Genomic DNA, 16,366 nt, shown 5'->3' with positions numbered 1-16,366 from the left:
AGGTCATGAAAGGCAAATGGTACCATTTGAAAACATCTACAGAAAGTGCTGGTAGAAATTTTCTGTGTCATGTGGGCAGCTATTGTTTCTAGGCAGCTACTGTCAGCTTCAGAGAAAGTAGAGGAAATCATGAAAAGGAGGTCTCTGACATTTATTCAAGGAACAAACAAAATGAGAAAGGGGGAAGGGAGAGAGAAGGCTGGCCAAGTCATCTCAATCTTTTGGCAGAGGGTATTTACCACACTGTTTGAATCCACCACAGTCTTAAATCCTGTTGCGAAAAAAATTTAAGCAACCACTAACCCCAATGCTGTTTGAAAGAGATACTTGACTGAATCAATTTTACTCCTACATACCATAACTACATTGAAATGTATACTGAACACAGAGGACTTTGATCTGCAAAAGTATATAGCAAAGTGTTGTAGAGAGGAACTTTCAGAAGCAGTTTTAAAAGATTTTAAAGAAGCTGCCTGCAAGATTGTCCTAAAGGACTCCAGGGAACTGCTGACTAAATACACAAAAAGATGTCAAATTCTGTTCAGTTTTACAAAACTAAAAAAAAATATATATAAGAAGACATTGAACTATTCCTGCAACTTGTTTACAACTTGTCAACTCATAGGAAAGATGTGAATGTCATTACTAGGAACTGAATGAAAACCTTCACTTATGCAGTGGCAGTAAAAGAAAAATGTGGTAGAGGACAGAAAATACTATCATGGCATACATTAATGTCTTGTTCTCATTTGAATAAAGTTTGCAGCTCTGATGGGTTAATCTTCTTTAAATCCGAGAACTGGAGGGGGTTCATATGGGCCATGAAAAGGACCAGCGTTGGAAAACCTTGCAGGAATTTTGAAAATGGGTGGATTATTGTTGTTTTGATTTGGGCTTTTTATACACTTTGGAAGGGAGATTGCTATGTGAATATATGACAAAATGAAGATTACTTTATGAAAAGCAAACAAAAACTTTTTTCCCCCCTCTCTTTATAAGACTTCTGCTGAAATTCAGGTACCCCAGTGGATCAGACCAGTGGTTCATCTAGCCTAACAGCGGTAGGAGAGGTTATTTAGGGAAAGCAGGTCAGCCTTGCCACTGTCTGCAGTCTTTGTCTTCCCCCAGCATCCAGAATTACATCTGGGATATTAAAAGTATGAGTCTGCCTAGTCCTATTAAATATCCATTTATGGACCTATTGTCTGTGAATTTATTGAATTCATTTCTGACCCAACTTACACTGTCTGCCCCCACAACCTCTTGTGGAAGCAAGATTGGAAAGTTCCCTGCTTGCTGTATAGAAAAGTACATTACTACTTTTATCTGCCTGAAACTAATGTGCCTTAAGAGACTGCTTCCAGCTTTAGTGTTGCAGGATTTGGTGGATAACAGTTTCTGCTCATTTTGTCCTTTTATGGTTGTAAAGCGCAACCAAATCCACCTGCAGTATTTTCCTCAAAAGTGAGCAGTCTTACCCACCTTAATATCTTCATTCTCTTCTTTGTCTTCTTAGCTGTCTTTCTTTTTACCCCCTCTAATTCTGCTACATCTTTTTTGAGTTGTGAAGACTAGTGCCACAGTACTTGAGGTGTGGGTGTACCAAAGTTTTATTTATAGTTTGAAAATGACACTTGCTTTTATGTTTTACTGGCTTTTTTTGTTGTTGCAGCTGCATGTTGAGTTGATGTTTTTAGGGAACTGTAAGCGTTAGCTTAAGGATCTCTTACTTGACTTGTAACTTCTAGTTCCAGTTTCAGCATTCTGTACCCGTAATATAGATTATTTTTCTCTGGGTGCATTATCTTTCTTTTGTCTAAGTTTAAGATCATCTGCCACCTTTTTGTGTACTCCCTTATGAGAGGCCCTTTTGAAGTCATGGCATCTGACTACCCAAAAAGCTGTCTTGCCAAAGGATCAGACCCCAGATTCGGTGTAATTCAGAGTGTACTGAACACCAGGCTGGAAGATGATGTGTAAGTTTCTAGCTAATGATTTGAAAGGCCTATATCATAAATGAAAACAGTGCTTCACTTTCCTAGTGACCTCCTTCATTAGCACTTCTTTGTATGTAATCTTCCTGTACAGAGGATTAGAGTATTTCACGGTTTGGACTGTTCTGATTGTGAATTTATCTTGCACCTCATTTTAGTCTAGCGTCCCAGTACCATGAGCATTCTCACTGCACATGTGCTAGCTCACTTTTCCAGGCTTTTATCTGGAGTGAACCAGATGACCTGCCTCCTACAGAGAACCTAAAACTCCTTGACTGGTTCTTGAGGAGAGACCTGAACTGCATTATTTTGGCTATCACTGCTCAGACAGTCCTTCTGCATTTTAGTAAGCATCACACTTTCATATTCTCGTGCTTGTCTCTGGGCATGCAGTTCATGCTCTAAAAACATCGTAGTGGGAGGCTGCAATGTGGTTTTCTCACTTTTGCGTAGGTTAAGGTGAATAACCATAAAAAAAAATTAAGAGGTCTTAGGGCTCTAGGCTTGCAACTTGGGACCACAGGGGTGCACCTGTAGAAGGATTTCAGTTCAGATCAAAAATGGACTTTGGATGTGTCTTCTGCTCATCCCTTATGTCCTCGTGCTTTGCTTTAGTTTGCTTTGAAAGTGGCCTCAGAGCGCACTAAATTCCTTTAGGATGAAATTTAGCTGGAGGGTACACTCCAGATATGTACATGATACTGTCCAACAAGGGGTGTTCAGTCTGTAGCACTGACCCCCACCAGTCCCCTCCAAAATATGGGCTATGAATGTCTGATCCCCAGCACCACCTGCTTTGCTCTGCAGATCTGCTCCTGTTGCAGTATGCTACTTGCTACCATAGGCACAGCTGAGGGACCAGGGTTGAGCACTAAGTGCTGTAGTTGTGAGCAATGTGCCATGAAAGGTGCTGTCTCAGGGCTGTTGTGTACATGAACCCACCTGTACCAGTTGTCTTAGGGTTTCTGTCCATGGTGTGGTCTGGAAAAAACGCACGGTGGTGATCTTCAGGACTTGAGGTTTTTCTATTACAACTTTGTACTGCCTGCTGCTTGGGAATCAGGAGGTTTGTCATGGGTTATGCCATATTTCAGTAACAGCATGACACAATCTAACTTGACAGCAAGTGATAGATCCTATGATCTGTCACACATAGTTGCCTTCCCTTCCCATCAAAAAAAGAAAGACTGTTGCCATACCCCAACCACAAAACCAGCATAACTGAATAAGAGGATTTTAGGTCATGGAGCTGTTAGCCATCACGTTAACATCGATTTCGGAAGTGATTACAGCTCATCCTGCTTGATTTTGCACTAAAACAAGGGGAAAAATTACAAATCTAATCAAAGCATTCTAGGAATGTAAAGTGCCTCGACTAAAATTAGTAGTGAACAGTGGAGGACAGATGCTGAAGTGCTTCTAGTCTCTGTGTCCCAAACTAGTGTCCTAGAGATGGAGCCGGTAAATGCGGCACTGAATCCTGGAGCTGAGCGTGGGCTGACCTGACCTGAGCTTGGCCCTGGTGGGGCGTCAGTATGGAAGAAACTTTGTGCAGCATTACTGGTATTGACCCCTTATGAAGGTCAGCCATAAGTTTCTCTGAATTTCAGTAAAATGTTTCATAGAGTATGAAAAATGAGTCAGATGAAGTTTAATACAAGAATGGTGCTGTATTTAAGACAGGTGATGATAGCGTACCTAGTAATTTCTACCTAATAGTGTGCCTTCTGCAATCAGTTTTGGGACTGGCTGGCTGTTTTTTCCCATCCATTACAGTTATTCATTCCTGGTCATAACACAGAAAGTAACATTGTTTTTGGGAAACTTCATTACTATGCTAGAGTGGGAGTATCATCTCTGTGGAGATGTGTATCATGCAGGAACACTAGGAAGTACAGAATGAAACAGTTGGGGTAAAACATGGCACAAAGTAAATGTGCTTTTGCTATAGATTGGGAGATCATAAACTGTAAATGGCAGGAGAAAAACCTTGATATTCTAGTTAATCACAAAATAAGTGTGGACTACCAGGGTGAAGTGACATGGGGAAAAGTGAGTGCAGTTTCAGAATTACTGTTACTTGGCAGTGAGTGCTCCTGTGGAAGGCAGTCTGGAGCTTCTGTGGGATATTGCACCTTGTCCTGGTTCACAGTGTTGGAAAAGGAGATACTCCTAAAATACTGAAACATGTAGAGATAGGCTCACTCTCCTTGTACAGGTGTGTTTGTACAAGCCATAAAAGAAAACACAGAGTACTAAATGAGTGTGAACACATGTAATCTGTAAATAGTTGGTATATGTTGACAGCAAGGTGCTAGTGCAGCTTTCTGGGGTGAATAGCAGAGGCAGACCGCTTAGTAACATAAAGGTAAAATGTGTTCAGTTTATTGAAGGGTTTCTAGGGGACTTAACAGTAGTGTGTATTAGATATGATTAGACAGGTGCTTCCTTCCAAATACCTCTTTCTGTGGCTAAGTTATATGTGGAGGACTTATCCACTCTTAAAAGTGATAGGATGACTGTACAGCACGGTACAGCTGAGATAACTTGCTGATAAATATCTAAATATCAGTGCATCTGTTGGCCATCATGATGTGATACTTCTGCATGAATTGAGCTGCTTTAGAAACAAGTCTCCTCTCTTGCTCTGACACCTCCAGATGCAATAGGTAGCTGTAGCTTCCAAATGCTGTGGTGGTGAGATGCTGTTGACAACCTTTTGTGAAGCCAGTGGGATGACTGCCATTGATTTCACTGGCAACTGAAGCTTCTGAAAGCAAATAAAGGGAAGATGTTTTAGGAGGAGCTCACTAATGTAAAATAATGCCCTTTGAAATGTGCTTAAAAGAGTATTAGCTCCCCACCCCCAAAAGAAACTGGACATGCCTTGAAGGGAAGTAAGAAACCAAAGTGTTCCTCTAACTGGGGAAACCACAGGAAACGTGTTTTGAATGTGAAGGGAAATTTCGGAGATTCACTTGCATAATGAAAGGTCAGCAGAAAAACCCAATGAATCGCAATGTGAAAGGATTAGAGATTTGGCAATTATTAGAGAAGCAAAAACTGTGACAGCAGTGCTGGGATGCAGCTTTAGGTAACTGCTTTAGAGAAGGTTCATCAGTATGGACAGTTAACAAGTTCAGCTAGACTAAGCATGGCAAATTATAATGTAGTGGCAAGTTCAGAGGATGTAACATAAGCTGTGAGTTTCCTTTACTGAAAGTTGGGTCTGTTAACATTGCTATAGCCTGGACCTGCTAAAAATAATTGCCTGGGTTTGAGCTGACAAGGCTTTGTCGTGGTTTAAGCCCAGCCAGCAGCTAAACACCAGGCAGCTGCTCGCTCACTCCTTCTACCTCGGTGGGATGAGGAGGAGAAAATATAAAGAAAAGCTCATGGGTCGAGACAAGGACGGGGAGGGATCACTCACCAGTTATGGTCACGGGCAAAAACCAGACTCAACTTGGGGAAGAAAAAAAATCAATTTCATTTACTAAAAATCAAATCAAACCAAGGATAATGGGAAGTAAAACCAAACTTTAAAACACCTTCTCATCACCCCGCTCTCCTTCCCAGGCTCAACTCCACTCCCAACTTTCTCTACCTCCTCCCCACCAGCAGTACAAGGGGATGGGGAATGGGGGTTGGGGTCAGTTCATCACACATTGTCTCTGCCGCTCCTTCCTCCCCAGGGAGAGGACTCCTCACTCTTTCCCTGCTCCAGCGTGGGGTCCCTCCCACAGAAGACAGTTCTTCGCGAACTTCTCCAACGTGGGTCCTTCCCACGGGCTGCAGTTCTCCATGAACTGCTCCAGCGTGGGTCTTTTCCACGGGCTGCAGTCCTTCAGTCACAGACTGCTCCAGTGCGGGCTTTCCCATGGAGTCACGGCCATCTTTGGGGACATCCCCCTGCTCCGGCGTGGGGTCCTCCAGGGGCTGCAGGTGGGCATCTGCTCCCCCGCTCCCCCACATGGGCTGGGGGGGGACAGCCTGCCGTCTCACCACGGTCTGCAGGGGCATCCCCTCCTCCCCCGCTCCTCATCCCCCTCCTTCTTCACTGACCTTGCTGTCTGCAGAGGGGTTCTCTCACATTCCATTCTCCTCCCACCCTGCAGATTTCCCTTCTTAAATCTGTTCTCCCAGAGGCACTACCACTGTCACTGATGGGCTCAGCCTTGGTCGGACTTGGATCCAGGGAAGCTTCTAGCAGCTTCTCACAGGACCCACCCCTGCAGCCCCTCCCCTGCTACCAAAACCCTACCACACAAACCCAAACCAGACTTAAACAACTGTACACTGGTCGTAGCGTAATGCTGCCAGGCAGGGTCCTGCTACATTTTTTTGGGGGGAGGAATGAGAGGGTCATAGTGGAAATTATGAACCTTTTTTCTCCATAGCCTGATCCAGAGCCTATGTGTAAATTTTTATTTATTACGGCTCAAAGGTATTTCTAAGACTTAACAAAACTTTTGCGTGAGATGTGTGAGTACAGTGTCTGTTGGGGCGGGTGCACTTGTAATTATGTGGAAGGGTGGGGAATACTGTGGTCTTTTTCCAGCTTTATTTCTTGAGTCACTTGGGAGAGCGCAAAGGGGTTTGAGTCACATGTCAGCAAGTCTGTCAGGCCAGACTGTAATTTTAGAAAACACCACCCATATTTAATACTGATAACTTACGTTTCTGAAAATATTAAGAAGGTGAAAATAACATGGTTTTAGTACTGTCATTGATCACTGCTTCAGAGTTGTGGTGGTTTGGAGAAGTTTTGCAGGTAAGTAATGTTTGGTTTGCTTAGAGGTAAAGATCTAAGTACAGCTTGGTATTTGCGATCAGTTGGCACTGCTACCTAGATTGAGGATTAGTAAAATGTTTAATTTAGCCCTGGTTATTTGCTTTTGCTGCTGCTTCCTGAACCTTGTTCTGCACCAACAGCTACCCTAAGAACTCTTACAATAGAGGGGATTTATCTGCTATTTCTGCAGGTATTTATGCTTGCTTTCTTCTGTTTGTCAAATGTTCATCAGATGACTAGGAAGAGAGGGATTGGAGAATTGATGTTCTTCACTTGTATCAATTAGGGTGAGAATATTGTAATGTGTATTTAAGGTAATGGTAAAGTATTGGCTTCACATACGTTCGTGTTATTTTCCTGTATTTGCAGCAATAGTTTCTGCATGCTTTAGTCAGTAGGAGATAAGCCAGATGCCACTTGTTGTGTGACAGAACATCTTTACACAAATAATAGCCATTTCAAATAACTTCTCCATTAGTTTTGAGCCGTATAGCAACGGAACGACTTCCCAGGAAAAGTTTTGCCTGTGATGTGAATTCTAATCATGTAAGGAGAGGCACTAGAAATTAAAGAAACGCCAAGTGAAGAGTTGGTGTATCAGCACTATGGCTCTACTTTCTTCTTTTGTTTTTGAGATGTGTGCAAAGATAGTCTTTCTTGAATCACTTGTTCCTTTTTCAGTTTGTTGTAATGCACGTTTGTGTTTACATGGACATGTTTGCATTTCAGATTTTGATACCAGCTCTAGAAAATGCACCAGAAATCAGGGACATTGCCTTCAACCATTCTCTGCAGATTGATTTGGCTCTTATGCTTTAGCATTTGCAGCTTGGTCTTGCTTTATATGCTAGACGAAGTTTATGCCAGCCTAATTGGTTGCTGGCATTCCTGAATTTCACAGCTGCTGTATTCAGCTGTGTACTAGAAAAATATAATGGAATACTGTTTGCAGAGAGCAAGAGGCAATTGTAAAGATGTAAATGTGCTTTCTGGCACTTCAATAGCATGTAAACTTTCAGTAACACAAAGAATTTTTAGGAACAAATTGTATGGGTACATTGCCAGTTTAAACGTTATATTATACATTTTCTATTTAAGCTGAGAATATTTGGAAGATGGATGTAACTTTTATTTTTGTTAGTGTTCTTTTTTATTCAGTCCTGACTTTCTTGGCCAGGGAACAGATGAAATCTGGCACGGAGATGGAAGGTTTATTGTGATTCTTTTGTTATGGCATACTGGCTTACTGTGCTTGTGAGAGTGTTCAGTATTTTCTATTCATTCATCAGCCTGCTTTGATCTCCTTTCACTTGTTATGGCAAAGATTAAAACTTTTTAAATTATTATTTGTTCTCTGTCATAAGTAATAGAGCACAGGAGCAGGTAATAGGATTTATATGATGGCTCTGTGACTAATACAGTGCCATAGGTTTCAGCTGTGAATAGTGCTTTTCTTCAAAATATATAGAATTTGGTAACTTACTAAAGATTATCATAATATTGTATAGAATATGTTTCACTAAACTTACATTTTTCATGTACTGTTTTTCTCTTGATTTTGGATTGACAGCTGGGCCAAGCCTTCAAATAGCAGAAGATTATACCAATGTAAGCTTGAGGAATCTTCCAGTTCCCACAGTTTCTGTGTTCTTGTGGTCCTGTCCGGGTTTTGTCTGGAATAGAGTTAGTTTTCTTTCTCGTAGCTGGTATAGTGTTAAGTTTTGGGTTCAGTATGAGAATAATGTTGATAACACACTGATGTTTTAGTTGTTGTTGAGCAGTGCTTACACTAAGTCAAGGGCTTTTCAGCTTCTCATGGTGCCCTGCCAGCGAGGAGGCTGGAGGGGCACAAGAAGTGGGAGGGGGGACACAGCCAGGACAGCTGACCCAAATGGGCCAAAGGGGTATTCCATACCATGTGGTGTCATGCCCAGTATATAAATTGGGGGGAGTTGGCCTGGGTAGGGGGGGGGGGGGGGTTGTGCAAATTGTTGCTTGGGAAGTAACTGGGCATCGGTCAGTGAGTGGTGCACAATTGTGTTGGGCATCACTTGTTTTGTATATTCCAATTCTTTTATTTTAGTTATTGTCATTTTATTATCATTATTATTTTCTTCCTTTCTGTCCTATTAAACTGCTCTTATCTCAACCCATGAGTTTTACTTTTTTTCCCAATTCTCTCTCTTCCATCCCACTGGGTGGGTGGGGAGTGAGTGAGCGGCTGTGTGGTGCTTAGTTGCTGGCTGGGGTTAAACTATGACAGGTCCCAGCATGCTCTTTGTAGAAGTGGCAGGAGTGGCACTGCTACAGGAAGACAGTGGCATCTGTTGCTACTTTGCTGATGGACCAGACAGCTAACTGGAACAGTTCTACAAAGGAGTGTTCTTGCACAAAATTAAGTCCCTAGAGGTTATTAAATGCAGAAAAATTAATGGAGAGTTGTATTGAGGACCTTGCACAAAGAAAGCTTGCACAAAAATGCTTATCCAAGGAAATAAGGTACGAGAGCATCGTGCTCAGTGGGTCTGCTTCAGCCCAGCGACCAGCAGAATTTGGGCAGGGTCCTGAGGGCAGGATGCGTGCCTACATAACGTCCTTTGGGCAAGGGGAAGTGGAGGAGCGCCCATGCATGGAGGGGAGAGTATAGTGGTGGTCCCTGCCCGCACATCTCCTGGCAGCGCCTTGGTGGGGAATGCAGGCCGGACTGTCCCTGCAGAGCACACAGCTGGAGTGCCTGGGAGATTGATGCTCGGGAAGCACAAATGGAAGGGTTTCTTCAGGCAAAACACGGGCCAGGGAAATAAAACCTAGCGAATGCTGGAGGGAAGGAACAAGTGAAGAAAAGGGGGAGGCTTTTTTTTTTTTTTTTTTTTTTTCAGTAAAAAGACTACTTAATCTTCCTTAGTGGTGGAGTGAGTTTTACGCTTTGGGCAAGGACAAGCGTGGAGCTTGTAAATGCGTACATAATGTACGTTGCCGGCAAGGTGAGCACCACGGATGTGAAAGCAGTGCTGCCCAGGGGTGCTGGCTGCTCTGTGAGCCCCCAAGTGCTACGCTTTGCCTGAATTTCAGTTAGTCTCTTCCTCTGCAATTTATATTAGAGTACACAGATTTGCTGTGTGCATGATGCTTCCCCATAGTCTCTCTTCTTGCTTAATTTTAACTAGATGTGAATAAAAGAAATATTAACAGTATACATTTGTTACTTGTGCCATTGGGTGAGATAATTTGGAATACCAGTCAAGGTTTTTCTTCCTTTCTGTCCCTCAGTAGGCCCTAGGAGGCTTAGACTGTGTAAAAACATTAACTTTGGAAAACTCAAATGATGACTGAAATGGCTAAAACAGAAGTTTGAAACAATCAGTGGAGGAGAAAACTGGAGTGAATTTGGGGAGCTGGGAGCTTTAGGAAAGGAGAAGAGAAGGTGCAAGGTGGAGGAGACCCAGACCAGAGCAGAGGGATGTGTAAGGACTGCGGTGTGTTTTGCCCCTAGCAGGTGCCCTAGCAGCAGCATATGCACAGACTGCTCCAGGACAGCTGCTCACACTTTGGGAGCTGCACGTGGCCCTTGGGCACCTGGAGGGTGGTGGCTGGGGGGTTTGTGGAGTGAGGGATTGCTTGTTTGTGCTATGGCTTGTTAAAGGAGGGTGTTAGAGGAGCAGTTGCGTTGGACTCTTCTTTAGAAATCCCAATTCTGGGTATTCTTTCGGCAAAGCACAGATGTGAAATCAGTGTGACACCTGGGTCTTGGTCCTTTTGTGTCATTGCACGGCTGCTCTGCTCTTCCAATTGCTCCTTGCTACTGTGCATAGGAAATAAGACACAAAAAAATTGTGGTAAACTATTATTTAAGAAGAAAAATCCTTATTCCTACTGAAAATTTACTGGTTTTGTGGTACTTTATGGGGCCTTGCTGGCTTTGGGTCTTTCACTGGAGAAGTCAAAGCAATGGCACCTTAACTCCAGCTCAGCTGTCTGTGTAAGCAGGTGTTTTTAAAATGATGATTTGTGTTATTTTAGCAGGCAGTTTAATTTTAGTTGAATTACCAACTGATTGGATGCCTATAAGAAATGGATATCAGAATACAATTTCAGAGGGCTTCACTCCTGTGTTGGGACATGTAATGTTGTATCAGCCTACAGAAGGGGGGCAAACAAGCCTTTGTGGAGCACATCTCAGGAGACTTTACTGCCCATTGGAGACTTGTGGTTTTGGGGTTTTCTTCTCTCAAGAGAAGAGAGTCTAAGTGGTGTGGCTTTCACGTGGTGTTTTGTTTACTTACCTCTCGGTTTTCTGTTCCTTGAGCTTTTCACTTGTATGCTGACTGTCCCATTAGGGTCTCCGCTGGCAGATCAGGTCTGAGCCACTTCACACTGTGTGGCCAGGCATCTTCTATTTATCACCTCATTTTTTTTAACCCTCTTCTTCCTGCCTCTCTCTGCATGTCTCAGTGCAGGGATGAAAATAACTTCTGGAAAATTTTTCCACCAGTTAGTAAATGATCATTTGTGTTTGCATTCTAGGCCGAATTCACCAGGCTATGGTAACATCCCTAAATGAAGATAATGAAAGTGTAACTGTTGAATGGATTGAAAATGGAGATACTAAAGGCAAAGAGGTAAAATTAATAATTTTAGAACTTTTCTATTTTAAAAAATGTGTAATCTGCATGAATATTACTTTGGAATTTGCACTGGAAACAAAAAGAATATATAAATCTTAATTTACTTGATTTTTTAGTTACAGACTGTTTTGCATGGGAGCTGTTGGGCAGATGCTCATTTCTGTTGTATTATATTTGACTTCCTGAGCTCTGTGTTATAACTTTTAAATAGTTCTTTTCATCAATTGATTTTGAACCAGATTACAAAGGCTGACCTTGTTATCCTCTTTTTACAAGTAGAAGAATGAAATTTTTGAGAGGGAGAATGACCTGCAGTTGAGACAGGAAACTAGTGGGAGAACTAGATTAGAATTCTTTTTGTGTTTGTATTATTGAGGAGTTGAACAGCTAGTTTGTTTGCTTATTTATTTATTTTTGCAAATATTTTTCCAGCCTTGCTTTGCTTGAGAAATTGTGTCTTTGTGTAATGCTTCGCTATCCTCTCTTTCTTTAAATTTTGGACCATGTTAGCCATTTGCAGCTGAGATTTGGAGAAGCATCTCAGAAATAATAACACTTCATCGGTTTTGTGAAAACACAGGAAAAAGAAAAAAAAATTGCGAGAAAGTTCTGGTGATCTCATCCCTCTGGACACACAGAATCCATACAGTAGTGAGGTCTTTGAAGATCCAGCCAGGGGAAATCATAGAATCATAGAATCATTCTGGATGGAGAAGACCTTTAAGATCATCGAGTCCAACCATCAACCATGCCCACTAAACCATGTCCTGAAGTGCCTTGTCTACGGACTTTTTGAATACCTCCAGGGATGGTGACTCCACCACTTCCCTGGGCAGCCTGTTCCAATACCTGACAACCCTCTCAGTAAAGAAATTTTTCCTAATATCTAACCTAAATCTCCCTTGCTGCAACTTGAGGCCATTTCCTCTCATCCCATCACTAGTTACTTGATAGAAGAGACCAGCACCCACCTCACTACAACCCCTTTTCAGGCAGTTGTAGAGAGCGATAAGGTCTCCCCTCAGCCTCCTCTTCTCCAGGCTAAACAACCCCAGTTCCCTCAGCCGCTCCTCATAAGACTTGTGCTCCAGGCCCCTCACCAACTTGGTTGCCCTTCTCTGGATGCACTTCGACACCCCAATATCTTTCCTGTAGTGAGGGGCTCAAAACTGAACACAGTACTTGAGGTGTGGCCTCACCAGTGTCAAGTAGAGGGGGACGATCACTTCCCTGCTCCTGCTGGCCACGCTATTTCTGATACAGGCCAGGATGCCGTTGGCCTTCTTGGCCACCTGGGCACACTGCTGGCTCATATTCAGCCGGCTGTTGACCAGCACGCCCAGGTCTTTCTCTGCCGGGCAGCTTTCCAGCCACTCTTCCCCAAGCCTGTAGCATTGCATGGGCTTGTTGTGACTGAAGCGCAGGATCTGGCACTTGGCCTTGTTGAACCTCATACAACTGGCCTCGGCCCATCGATCCAGCCTGTCCAGATCCCTCTGCAGAGCGTTCCTACCCTCGAGCAGATCAACACTCGTGCCCAACTTGGTGTTATCTGCAAAGTTACTGAGGGTGCACTTGATCCCCTCGTCCAGATCATTGATAAAGATATTAAAGAGAACCGGCCCCAAAACTGAGCCCTGAGGAACACCACTTGTGACCGGCCGCCAACTGGATTTAACTCCATTCACCACAACTCTCTGGGCTCATCCATCCAGCCAGTTTTTTACCCAGTGAAGAGTACGCTTGTCCAAGCCATGAGACGCCAGCTTCTCAAGGAGTATGCCATGAGAGACAGTGTCAAAGGCCTTGCTGAAGTCAAGGAAAATAACATCCACAGCCTTTCCCTCATCCACTAGGCGGGTCACCTGGTCATAGAAGGAGATCAGGTTGGTCAAGCAGGACCTGCCTTTCATGAACCCATGCTGGCTGGGCCTGATCCCTTGGTTGTCCTGCATATGCCATGTGAGCGCTCTCAAGACAAACTGTTCCATAATCTTCCCGGTACCGCGGTCAGGCTGACAGGCCTGTAGTTCCCCGGATCCTCCCTCCGACCCTTCTTGTAAATGGGCATCACACTGGCAAGCCTCCAGTCATCTGGAACCTCCCCCATTGACCAGGATTGCTCATAAATGATGGAGGGTGGCTTGGCAAGCTCCTCCACCAGCTCCCTCATGGCAGTATGTAGATAGCAAAGCTCTTTAGGATTTTTAGGAAACCAAGTTACAATAGACCTGAGGCCAGCTATTTTTAAGGTCCTGTCCCTCCCCCCTTACATTCTGCAGCATTATGAATGAGGAACACTTAAAAGAAAAAAATATAGCATGATAAATTCAACATGGTTTCAACTGTGCTTTTATTTTTTGGGTGGTTGTAATTCGTCTGTTTCTTTTGCAGTGTTTGGGAAATTTCAAATAATTGAGACCTCTTTATGTTACAGAATGTCTTTCATATTTTGCAGTAATTGTCAAGTTACTGCAGTAATACTAACTACTTCTGTTTTAATTTAATCACTTTACAAAATTATGAATATCTATTGGTCATTTTTAATTCATCCCTTTTGAAGGGTGTGTTTTCAACTTATACAAAGACCAAAGCTTATGCTGTTTTTAGTGAACACAAAACAAGACAATTCCAGTTTTAGAATTAACAAATTGTAGGGTAAAAACCCTAAATATATTTACTGTTTATTCTCAGACGTAACAGGAGAAATGGAGAGGGTGAATACTGTTTTAAGACTCATAAATGTGTTTTATATTTTTTTACACAGATTGACCTGGAGAGCATATTTTCACTTAACCCAGATCTTGCACCTGATGAAGATATTGAACCTAGTCCAGAGACACCACCACCACCTACCCCATCAGCCAAAGTAAACAAAATTGTGAAGGTTGGTAATATCTATGCAACATGTTCATGTTAAACTTAAATACTCCTATACATGTCGTTATGCTTGAATTCTGAGCTTTAACTTTTGCGTCTGTGGAGCTATTCGATAAGTGTGTTCCTTTATTTTTCCTATGGTGAATAGTGGTTTTCAAACATTTTTTAAGAACAGGTTTGGCAGAGAGGGATTTGGGAACTAAGGTACCTAAATATATCTCAAGGAAAAATATTGAAGAGGTTTTGGAGGTTGTTTTGAAAGAGTATGTATAGTTCAAGCAGTCTTCACCCTAGGCTCTTCAGGGAGAGATTTGGCAGCAATCACCGCTGTATTGCTGATGTCGTGTTATTTTCATTCACTGGAAAGAAGCAGAGGTGGGGCTGCAGTTTTTTTGTTCAATAATATGGTCATCAAATAACAGGGATTTCTTTCTTTATAGAGTCGACGAACTGTGGCATCTATTAAGAATGACACCCCTGCCAGAGATAACAGAGGTAAATGTTATCTCTTTCCATTTCAAGGAAGTTAAAAATATGGGAACATGGTAACCTCCTGCTCATCTAACATTCCTTAATAGTTCTGCATTTCTCATTCGGTATGTATGCATGTGACATGTAAAAGACATGGTATGTCATTCCTAGAATTGTTCCTGTGTATATTTAGGAATTCATACTGTACAAATAGTCTTTATATGCAAGTTTAAGCAATACAGCATTAGGAAAGTTAAGCTGAATGAACTGAAGGTGCAAAAATTTGAAGTTAATTAATTATGCTACATTAAGTCTTGTGTGGATTTTTCCAAGTTAAAGCATCCTCAATTTGCTTCAGGTTAATTTACTGTTTAAATATACACCAAATAGTGTGCTTAAAATTCTTACGCTTTCAATCTTTTGACTTAGGTTTGTAACAGTCTGTGTGTAAACATTCATTCAAAGAGTACTTAAGCCCTATGGGTTAATTCTCACTCTACAGATAATAGTGAAAAATCTACAAAAAATACTGAAACACCACAGGAGGATAGGTGAAAAGTATGTATTGGATGAATACAGATGTAATGTATTTATAACATAAGAAAGAATAGTTACTGCTTATTGTTTTCATTTTCTCTCCTGCATTAAACTTAACTAACTTGTACAGATGATGGTGATGAACTTGAAAAACAAGTGGGCTTGCATATCTTTGCAAGTATTCAGACTCTTCTGGTGGATGATTGGGACCACTTTCACCCTTCTGCCATTTGCCGCTGGAGGTGTTAAACAAATTGAAAATCTCATAAGGCGGGGATAAGTTTTTTCAAACTAGTATGGTTTAAATTTGAGACATTGCACTGATGGGCTTTCCTCGCATCCATACATGTTGTTGTTTGTAGTAAATGGTCTGTTTGGTATGGAATAGCCCCGTAACTTGTATTTTAGTAGGTCTTATGCATCTTACTATTCACAGTCGGCCTAAGTATTTGTTCTTTGTTGGCCTTGTAATTAAGCTTTTCTCAGCACACTGTCTTATTTTCTGTAGTCAATTTGTGCTATAAACTAGAGCTCCTATCATATTTGGAATGATGTGGGTATTTGTGTTGTCTGTCTGTTCCGTTCGATAACTGTTTCCATAGTTGTTTCCTTGTTGCACAGTGAGCTTGCCTTCGTTTGGAGTGTTATTTCTGGCTGCTCATCAAAGCTGATACCTTCACTTTCATACTCTTCTGGCAGATTCTGTTAGGAGTGTATGCAGGAAATGGGCCAGCTGAAGCAGAGCTGCTTGAAGTAACTCTTTGAAAAACAGTTTAAAGCATTCAGCTCTACCAGAGAGGCTTGCATGGTCACTACTCCCACTGCATTCACTAGGAACAGACATCACTGCATCTTCAGAAATTGGCATCCTTAGCACATATAGAATCAATGCATAAGTTTAGACATATTGATATTATCTGTATAACTTCCAGTATAGTGTCAAAAAGGTTTGTTTCTTCCACTCACAGATTGAGCTGCACTTTACTGTCTTTCATTTGTATCCCCTTGCTCCTCCAGAGATCCTAGGCTTAATGGGGTGGGACTATTTTATAACATCTAGAAAATGT

The 16,366-nt window shown here is 42.1% G+C and overlaps 1 protein-coding gene across 5 annotated transcripts in view; it reads left to right on the top strand.

Annotated features, from left to right (window-relative positions):
- KIF2A (kinesin family member 2A) overlaps positions 1-16,366 on the top strand; it is a 58,581-nt gene that overhangs the window by 10,337 nt on the left and 31,878 nt on the right. For all 5 annotated transcript variants that reach the window (XM_052776024.1, XM_052776023.1, XM_052776022.1 and 2 more), the window contains exons 2-4: positions 11,311-11,405; positions 14,179-14,298; positions 14,732-14,786. In XM_052776024.1, the coding sequence (XP_052631984.1) occupies positions 11,311-11,405; positions 14,179-14,298; positions 14,732-14,786 (270 nt within the window). The remainder of the gene's footprint in view (positions 1-11,310; positions 11,406-14,178; positions 14,299-14,731; positions 14,787-16,366) is intronic.

Source organism: Harpia harpyja, chromosome Z (genome assembly GCF_026419915.1).
Source record: "Harpia harpyja isolate bHarHar1 chromosome Z, bHarHar1 primary haplotype, whole genome shotgun sequence".
In the NCBI taxonomy this organism is placed as follows: domain Eukaryota; kingdom Metazoa; phylum Chordata; class Aves; order Accipitriformes; family Accipitridae; genus Harpia; species Harpia harpyja.
This window is presented reverse-complemented; position numbering and strand designations above follow the sequence as displayed.